Source organism: Camellia sinensis, chromosome 8 (assembly GCF_055761805.1).
Source record: "Camellia sinensis isolate YWXY chromosome 8, ASM5576180v1, whole genome shotgun sequence".
Classification (NCBI taxonomy): domain Eukaryota; kingdom Viridiplantae; phylum Streptophyta; class Magnoliopsida; order Ericales; family Theaceae; genus Camellia; species Camellia sinensis.
The window spans coordinates 11,499,318-11,509,856 of record NC_138968.1 but is presented as its reverse complement, the minus strand read 5'-3'; the positions used below and the strand labels follow the sequence as shown (position 1 = coordinate 11,509,856).

General features: G+C 40.3%; 1 protein-coding gene across 1 annotated transcript; it reads right to left on the bottom strand.

Annotated features, from left to right (window-relative positions):
- Positions 1-1,094: 1,094 nt before the first annotated feature.
- Positions 1,095-2,515, bottom strand: LOC145798408 (uncharacterized). The gene is made up of 2 exons (XM_082885948.1): positions 2,219-2,515; positions 1,095-2,127 (listed from the first exon to the last, which is right to left on the bottom strand). The coding sequence occupies exons 1-2, from the start codon at positions 2,225-2,227 to the stop codon at positions 1,498-1,500; spliced, it is 639 nt and encodes a 212-aa protein (XP_082742074.1). The 5' UTR covers positions 2,228-2,515; the 3' UTR covers positions 1,095-1,497.
- Positions 2,516-10,539: the final 8,024 nt, after the last annotated feature.

Here is a 10,539-nt window from a genome sequence, read left to right as displayed (position 1 = left end):
AGAATTCTACAACTCCACCCCGGCTTACCCGCAGTCCAATGGTCAAGCCGAAGCATCAAACAAGACTATACTGGATGGGTTGAAGAAACGGTTGGAAAAGGCTAAGGGCAAGTGGGCTGAAGAATTACCGAGCGTTCTTTGGGCTTACCGAACAACCCCGCGACGTTCTACCGGGGAAACTCCATTTGCTCTGGCTTATGGCATGGAGGCGGTCATACCCTTGGAAGTTGAAATGCCCACCCTCAGAACTGAGAGTTTTGAGCCCGAGCTAAATGCCGAGGCTATTGCCTGGGAGTTGGACCTAGCGGAAGAGCGCCGGGAGAAAGCCCTCATCCATGTGGCCGCCTACCAACAAGAGCTCTCCAAGAAGTATAACAAGACAGTGCACCCCAGACCGTTCAAAGTTGGGGATTGGGTTTTGAGGAAGATTATGGGCAACACCCTGGTGCCAGGCGAAGGCAAACTAGGGGCAAATTGGGAAGGACCCTACAAGATCACTGGTCTGGCTGGCAAGGGGGCTTACCACTTGGAGGATCTGGAGCGAAGAGCCATACCCCGGCCATGGAATGCGGCCAACTTGAAATTGTATTATTTTTAAGCTTTTTACTTTCCCCTTTTTGTAAAGCAATTTTTTGGCTTGCAAAGCAGAATGTAATTCTTTTTGTCAAATTATAGAAGTAATTTCGCCCAGCACTAGCACTTTTGTTCTTTTAATGCTTAAAACCGAGATGATTTGCTCCGGTTGGAAGAGTTGGTGTTTTGTCCAACTTAGGATTCCCAACCGAGATGATTTGCTCCGGTTGGAAGAGTTGGTGTTTTGTCCAACTTAGGATTCCCAACCGAGATGATTTGCTCCGGTTGGAAGAGTTGGTGTTTTGTCCAACATTAGGACCCCAACCGAGATGATTTGCTCCGGTTGGAAGAGTTGGTGATTTGTCCAACTTAAAATTCCCAACCGTGATGATGTACTCCGGTTGGAAGAGTTGGTGTCTTGCCCAACTTTGGAGTCCCAACCGAGATGATGTACTCCGGTTGGAAGAGTTGGTGATTTGTCCAACTTAAAATTCCCAATCGTGATGATGTACTCCGGTTGGAAGAGTTGGTGTCTTGCCCAACTTTGGAGTCCCAACCGAGATGATGTACTCCGGTTGGAAGAGTTGGTGTCTTGCCCAACTTAGGATGCCCAACCGAGATGATGTACTCCGGTTGGAAGAGTTGGTGTCTTGCCCAACTTTGCTACAACCGAGATGGGTATTTCGGTGCGTGAATTTGTTTTGTAATGCTCAAGTTCTTCGACCGTGTTATGGACTCCGGTCGACAAAGTGTTGAAATGATAAGTTATACCGAGATAGTTTGCTGAAGACGGAACTGATTACTACCGGGCAAACACTTGACGAAAATTCAAAATTTCATTGATAAAGAAATTCATTACAAAAGGTGGGGACAGAGCCCGGTTACATCAAGTGTATTGAAAGCAAAAATACAAAGAAAAGAAACCTAAACTAAGGGGGAAAGATTGGTGAACTCATCCTCGGCAGCATCAGCATCAAGGTCAATAGCTTGGCTTGCCTCTTGGGCGCCGGGCTCATCGTTGCCGGGCTGTTCAGGCACCTCGGCCTCTTCTTCCTCAGAATCTGTGTCATCCTCTCCATCTTCAAGTCCTTCCTCGGCCTCCGCTTGAAGCGCACTGAATACATCATTCGCATATGGCACGAGGTAGACCGGTAGTGAAGCTTTGGGAGGATTGGCAAAAACGTCGGTGTCAGAGCCCTGGCCGAGGTGTTCACAGGCAGACTTCCAACCGGCCTTGAAGTAGATGTCTTGTGTTGCAAACACCTGCTTCTTATAGCTCTCCTCGGCCTCGTTGAACCCGGCCTTGTTGGCAGCCCGGCAAGCCTTCTTCTTCGCCTTCTTCAAAGCGTCAACCTCGGCCTGAAGCTCGCTTTGTTTTTTCTCGGCTGCGTCCAGCTGACCGAGCAGTCTATTATTGTCGTGGTTGGCCATTTCGAGAGAAGCTTTAGCCCGACCGAGCTCGGCTTGAAGGCTTTCAACATGGCTGGCAGTGTCGTTGGCTTTCTGCCTAAGCCGGTGGATGCGCTCCAAGACCAAATGTTGTTTTTGAATGGCCTGCACAAAGAAGCAAAGTACATCAGAAAGGGGACCGAGCAAGAAGGACCGAGCAAACACTTGTGAAATGTTAAAAAGAACGCCGACTTACCCTGGCCATCGACTTCACGGAAGATTTTACCAGCCGGGTGTCAGGGACGTGGTCACTGCCTACCACGTCGCCCGGTAGGAGAAATGCTTTGGAGAGATCGAAGGCAAGCAAATGTTCTTTGTCTGCCTTGATCGATGCAGTCGCCGGGATGTCCTGTCCCCGGTGCTTCAGCTGAGGACGCCAAGCGGGCACGGGAGCCGGAGTTTCAGCAGGATGTTCGGTTGTCAGCTCGGTGACAAGCTCGGCGGAGGGATCTGCCCTTGGTCTTTTTCCAGCCCGGCGCGCTTCTCTGGCGGATTGCACGGCAGCAGGAGCTGGAGAAGCAAGGGCTACGACGGCTGCACTCGATTGACCGGCAGCCGGGGAACGGGTGGCGACGCTCGGTATCTCGGCTGAGGTCGCGGTTAGAAGGTTTTTGATCCGAGATCTTTTGGCCATTTCTTGCTCGTCGGTTAACCGGATTAATGGGACGTCTGGTAGGGTTGGATCTGGAGGTGGCGAAGGAGCTCTGAGGAAGTCAGTTACTCTACTCCGGCGCGGAGCAGAATATCTGTAAGTCGGTGTGTAGCCGAGCAATTCGTTGCAGTCTCGGTGACGGTACCTAAGCACGGCCCGAATTGCCTCGACGTTGGGGAATTGGTAGTTGGCTTGCAAGGCTTGGATAGCTGCAAAAGAAACAGGGAAACCGGTTAGTAAAACTAAAGAATAAAGTTAACCGAGCAAGTTTGAGTGGCTTACATGAAGAACCGAAGTCCTTGCTTATGAACCAGCCCGGCACCTCGGCTGTTTCGTAGTTGCCGGACACCCAGAAGAAATCATCATCGTGCATGTCTTTGTCCGGGGTGCCGGTTACGATTTTTTCCTTGCCCGGTCTTATTTTCAAGTAGTAAGCCAGGCCGTCACCGGTGTGGCCCATTGTGTATTGCCTTAATATCTCGGCTAGGCCTAAGTTGGTGCCTAGCCGTTGGTTCAATTCGTGTACGCCGTTGATTATTCTATATGTGTTGGTGGACACCTGTGTGGGTGCCAGCCCGGTTCGGCGGAGGAACTCGGTTATGAGAGGGTTGAGTGGGAAACGAAGACCCCCTTCAACGATGGATAGCACGGTGAAGGGGCATTCCTCCCTACCCCAAGGCGTGGTCTCTTCTTCGGCCAGCTCGAGATGGACGTCGGCCGGGACGCCGTAGTCCTCTCTGAAAGCGGCTAGCGCGGCCGGAGTATCCACAAGGAAGCGGAACTTCCCCATTTGTGGCCGACTTACTATAGCCCGGTTGATGGGTTGGGCCCGGTGGTAATTGGCTGCAGCTCGGTCCTGAGAGGTTCAGGAATGGCAGTGGTCCCCTTGGACTCTGCAGGAAAAGGATGGCAAGTGTAAGTGAGCGCGGTTTCGCATTAGGAGCTAGACTTCAGCTCGGTCGGTAAGGGTGCCAAGCCACCTCGGTTGACTAATTAAGGAGCTCGGTCGCCCAAGCAGACCTAATTTTAGCCCGGTTAAGCGATCGAGTAATTGGGTCATCTCGGTTTGTGCCGAGGTTATTACAAACATGTTGTTTGCCCGGTTTGGTTGATTTTTTGGATCAAAAGAAGGCCCAGAGCCCGGTTCACCCCACTTCTTCAGCGTTCTTCAGGGAGACGAAGAACGCCAAGAACAGTGGGAGGTTTGTGACGTTTTCAATGATCAATGCCCTAAAAGCTACGTTTTTGTGCCCTAATGTGTATAAAATGAAAGAAAGTAACAACTAGGGGGATCGAAAACCTTACCTTTGGAGGTTGGGGGCTGTTCTTCCAAGAATGAGAAATGACAGTCGAAGATAGAGGAGAGGGCTTGAGCTCTGGATCGTCAGATGGTAGAAAGGCAGTAAGGAGGAATGGCGTAGGAAGGCCGTGTGTATATAAGAGTGAAAGGCCGCCCAAATTCAAATTCTGGCAAAAACGGCGGGTTGGCTGCCCGATGACCAATGGCAGACCGCCACGTGTCACCATTTATGGCTTTGGCAGGACTGAAGCGACGGGTTGAAAAGACGAAGAGCCAACCGAGCTACTTTTAACGAGAATAGGTCAGCCGAGGAATATAACCGGTCAAATCTGCGGACAATTGCGTCAACTAGCTCGGTCGAAGCTTGGCATCTTGACGACCGGGGAAACGTTATCTCGGACGAGGTGAATAATCCCAGTCACGCTTCCGCGGACGGAATTAAGGGGCAATTGAGAGGGTGATTTATGCTCCGGCGTTGGGCCGAGGTATAAACCGAACAGGTTGGGGGCCCAGCAGAGCATTGGGCCGAGATGATCGACTGTTCACCCGGAGATGGGCTACCAGAACTTGGGCCGGGCAGAGTTTGGATTGTGTGCTGCCCCGAACCGTGCAGAAGGTTCTCGGCCAGGAAGTGACCGGTCAGACCAGGATGCTTGGTCCGAGGATTGTCGAGATCAGACAGACCGAGAGGCCGGCGCTCGGAAAGGCGCGGTCAGCCGAGGTAGTTGACTGACCGGCGAGAAGACCGACCAAAGGAGGAGCCCGGGCTAAGCTTTGCCGAGATGCCGCCTAGCCCGGTCCTTCATTCGGTTATCCGGTCGGGCGCTTAAGGTATGAAGCATGGTATGACCGAGGTAGGGCAGCTCGGCTGCCGAGCTCCAGCTATGCTGGCAGGCAGTTGAGAGCAGGTGATGAACGGCATAGTTTATGCTGACAGATGGGATAGCAGAGCCACGTGTCAGGAGATGACAGGGAGTGGATATGGGGCACAGAAGGTATGTAAGCATGTCTGCGCCCCCCATACGCGACAGACGAACACTCTGTAAGAAAATCCTTACACTCAAACACTCTCTCCCTTCTCTCGATTCCCTCTAAGGTGTGTGCTAACTTGACCGTCGGAGGGTTTTTCCGGCCACACACCGCCGGGTAGCTCATCCTTATTGACTCGCAGGTGATCGGACATCGACGGAGCAAGGAAGAAAGGAATACGGGCACGCCGGAATATTTGCTCCCCGTACATCTTCATATTTTATATTGGAATTATACTTTTACATGAATATTTAATATCTAATAATCTAAATATAATTAAAAAGTAAAATATTGGTAAAAAAAATTATAAATTCGAACATGTACCATTTATTATTATTATATTTTTTTGTTATTATTATTATTACCATTATTTAATATTAATAAATTTCTTCAAAAAGAATACACAAAAAATTATTTTCTCAATGTATTTAGATTAAGTGAATGTAAATCTAAAGTAAAATTAAAAATTAATAAAATTATCATTAAATTAAGTGAATCTAAAGAAGAAAATAAAAGAATTACTAAAAAAATAGTGTCAAACACAAAACATGAAAATCAAAAAAATTTAAAACAAAAGTTTAAAAAAATAAACCAAACCAAATATTGTAAACTTCTATTTTTTAAATATTTCTTCACTAATCTCTATTTTTACACAAATTATTCACAAATTCCTTTTAATTTTATGTGAATTTAATAATCTAATTAAAAAATAATACATGTAACACTAAACATATACACTATGATAAAGTATTTAATTATGAATAATTAACTTTTTATTGTTACCTGTATTATATTGTTGCAAAATGTTTCACGTATTACTTTTGTAATATCTTATATATGTCAGTATCTACATATATAAATATATAAAAAAAGACATATAAATGCTAATTTATATATGTTACTGTATTCATACATTGCCAATTCGTAATGCTATATTACCGTTGGATACTTTAATTTTCTAACATGTATCATTTTAGTAATATAGCTATATTTGTTAGGAAAAAATTACGGAATTATGTATTGTCTTCCTATTAACTTATATTCAATACATATATGCATACATGTTATACAAATAAATGTTTACAACAAATACTTTCAATAATAAACTAAGACTTTGCAAAACATTTCCATCACGAATAATTGTACTCTTTTTTTTTTTTTCTCTTCACAGAAAAAAAAAAAAACACATTATTGAGGAAAAATGAATTTTGAAATTCATAACAATATGATATTGCCTCAAACTCTTACTCATCAAAACATTTTGATTACAATGAGTTATAATTGTAAGTAAAAAGAAAAACAAGAAGATGATGAAACAAAAATTACAGAAGATTTATTACAACATGCTCTCCAAACATAGTTAGACGAGCTGAAGTTGGAATTATCCTATCTGTTGTGAAGTTTAAGAAAAATAATGTACCTTATGCACACATTTTAGTCAAATTATTATATTGTTGCAAAATGTTTCACGTATTAATTTTGTAATATCTTATATATATATCAGTGTCTACATATATAAATATATAAAAAAAAACATATAAATGCAAATTTATATATGTTACTGTATTCATACATTGCTAATCCGTAATACTATATTACCATTGGATACTTTAATTTTCTAACATGTATCATTTTAGTAATATAGTTTTATTTGTTAGGAAAAAACTATGGAATTATGTATTGTCCCCCTATCAACCTATATTCAATACATATATGCATACATGTTATACAAATAAATGTCTACAACAAATACTTTCAATAATAAACCAGGACTTTGCAAAACACTTCCATCACGAATAATTGTACTCTTTTTTTTTTCCCTTCACAGAAAAAAATAAAAAAACACATTATTGAGGAAAAATGAATTTTGAAATTCATAACAATATGATATTCAAACTCTTACTCATCAAAACATTTTGATTACAATGAGTTATGATTGTGAGTAAAAAGAAAAACAAGAAGATAATGAAACAAAAACTACAGAAGATTTATTACAACATACTCTCCAAGCATACTCTCCAAGCAAAGTTAGACGAGCTGAAGTTGGAATTGTCCTATCTGTTGTGAAGTTTAAGAAAAATAATGTATCTTATGCACACATTTTAGTCAAATTATTATATTATTGCAAAATGTTTCACGTATTACTTTTGTAATATCTTATATATGTCAGTGTCTACATATATAAATAAAAAAAAAACATATAAATGCAAATTTATATATGTTACTATATTCATACATTGCTAATCTGTAATGCTATATTACCATTGGATACTTTAATTTTCTAACACGTATCATTTTAGTAATATAGCTATATTTGTTAGGAAAAAACTACGGAATTATGTATTGTCCTTCTATTAACTTATATTCAATACATATATGCATACATGTTATACAAATAAATGTCTACAACAAATACTTTCAATAATAAACTACGACTTTGCAAAACATTTCCATCACGAATAATTGTACTCTTTTTTTTTTTTTCCCTTCACAGAAAAAAATAAAAAAACACATTATTGAGAAAAAATGAATTTTGAAATTCATAACAATATGATATTCAAACTCTTACTCATCAAAACATTTTGATTACAATGAGTTATAATTGTAAGTAAAAAGAAAAACAAGAAGATGATGAAACAAAAACTAAAGAAGATTTATTACAACATGCTCTCCAAGCAAAGTTAGACGAGCTGAAGTTGGAATTGTCCTATATGTTGTGAAGTTTAAGAAAAATAATGTACCTTATGCACACATTTTAGTCAAATTATAAGAAAAAAATAATAATCAAATAATGCCAAAATATTATTGCAGCAACTCAATGATACAGAAAATAAGTATAAAAAATAAAAAGTTTCGATCAATTTTTGTCATATATGTTGATTACTAACAGATGACATAATAAATTATATAACTTGACAGTTTGATGAAAGTGATCATGAAAACACTTATAAGTATGGATCTATAAATATTGTGAAAACAATTATGAATTCCTATAATGATTGAAATATTAAGGTACAATATCATTATATTTTCTTAAAAAAACTATTTCACATTTTTTACCTAAATGAAAATATACTAATGATTAATGTTATATTTTTCAATATAGAAGATATTCGTGGCACATTAAACGGGGCTTAATAACTCTTTATATATAAAAATATATTACATATTGATATTAATGCATTCTTATGAGATGAATAGTTAAACAAAATTATATAATTGTGTAATTAATTTCATACCTTCAATTGTATTACATATACGGATTATGAAAAATTAAAGTGAAAAGTTGATAGAAAAAAGATTTACGTAACACTTATTTAAAAGGACTTGTTTATTATTTAGTATTTAAGATAAGATTGATTTTCAACAATTTAACTATAAATTAATATTTATTTTATAAAATTTATCATTTATTATTTAAATTTTTTAGCTAAGCATATATTTATTTTTTACTTAGTTATATTTTGAGTACAGATCAGTCTCCATACTTTATATACATATCCCGCACTAATTTAAAAGGCAGATATAATTATGATACTAACAGTTGATGAAAAAGTACATGTACGTGCAACGCACATATCTAACCATTTGTCTAAAAAAAATTAATAAAAAAATTAATTATTTTTTGTCCTTTCTTAGACTTTTCAATTTTTTTTTTTTTTTTTGATACTTTTTTGATCCGGCTAGTTGAGTAGAACTAAAAAGAAAGAAGAAGAAGGAGCCAACCAACCCCAAACACCCACTCAACTACAATTTTATTTTTTATTTTTTATTTTTTTGACACCCTATAAATCAAATTTTGAAATTTTTTGATCAACTAGTCTAAACTCTATTATTTAGGGCCATAAGAAAATTACAATTTAAGAGCTATAGTACTCCCAAATATCTGTCTTATAACATCTATCTGTCCAGATATATATTTTAAATCTAAGCCCAAGCCTGTCCAAAAATTTTGTAATTTACCCTATCTTTACTAAAATAAATCTTATAACATAAAAATTAATAACGTTGTATTTAATTTCGCATAAACATTTCAGTTTTTGCTCCTTCTATCATAGGTTAAAAACTTGGTGTGTATTTTTCTCCTAAGTGTGTTTTCTTTATTTTAAAACAAAAAAAACTAAATATAATTTGAATAATGTTTGAGAGCTCGAAAATCCCTGCCCCCTAATCCCCCTAATGCCCAAAACGACGTCGTTTTGGGCATTAGGTTTTTTTTTTTCTTTCTTTTTTCCTTCAATTTTCAGTCTGCAGAGAGGAAGAGGAGAGGGAGAGAAAGAGAAGAGAGAAAGAGGAGAGGAGGAGAGAGGGAGAAAGAGAGAGGAGAGGAGAGCTCTGATCGTCTCGCCGCCCGCCGTCGTCGCCTCACCGCCAGCTCCTCCTCCCTGCCGTCACCCCGCTTCTGCCTCTCGTCGCAGCAGCAGTAGCAGCTCCTCCTCCCCGCCGTCGCCCCACCTCCACCTCCTCCTCCCCCGAATATTATGCCCCCTCCAGTCCCTCCTCCTCCTTCCCTCCCTCCCTCCCTCCTTTCTTCCTTCTTCTTCTCCGAGCTTCGTTCTTCTTCTGCCAAAAAAAAAAAAAAATTCAAAAACGACGAAACGACATCGTTTTTGGTTCGGGGGATTAGGGGCGGCTCAGTTTCGAGTGACGTAGCACGGTTGATATAATTTATATAAAATACACTTTCATGCTTCTTCCTTCTTTTTCTCCGAGCTTCGTTCTTCTTCTGCAAAAAAAAAAAAAATCAAAAACGACGAAACGACATCGTTTTTGGTTCGAGAGATTAGGGGCGGCTCAGTTTCGAGCGACGTAGCACGGTTGATGTAATTTATATAAAATACACTTTCATGCTTCGCTGGGTACAATGACTATTCCTAAGACCATCTCTAACGGTGAACCAAACCCAGCATCAGATTTAAATTTTGATGAAAAACCCACTTTTTCACGCTCCAACGGTTTCACCAAATCGATATCAAATCCAGAATTCAGCAAAAATGGTACCAAACTGAGTGCAGGCGAAGCATTTCAGCAAATCACTGTTCCTAACCGTTGGGATGAGACGAACAGGTCGACCATCCGGTTGACCAACCGGTTAACCAACCGGTCGCCCCGGAGAAAGTTCAGACCGTTCACAAAAAGGTTCAAACCAGTCCAAAAAAAAAAAAAAAAAAAATTTGCCTAGTTGGTCGACCACCCGGTCGACCGGCCGGTTGACCACCCGGTCGACCACCAAAAGTTCAAAAAGTTCCAAAAAAAAAGGTTCAAACGGGTAAAAAAAAAAAAAAAAAAAAAATTTTTTGCCATTACCGGTTGACCGGCCGGTCAACCAACCGGTTGCCCAGCGCAAATTTGATGAAACGGATTTGATGTTGAACCGTTGGAGCGCGAAGTATCAAATTAAGGAAATGACCCATTTTTTACACAGATTTGGTGAAATATTTGGTACACCGTTGGAGATGCTCTAAGCCTAGCCCATTTATTGATTGGCTTAAAAGTTCAACCCAGCTCGACGCTGGGCGTGTGGGGGTGTGTGTTC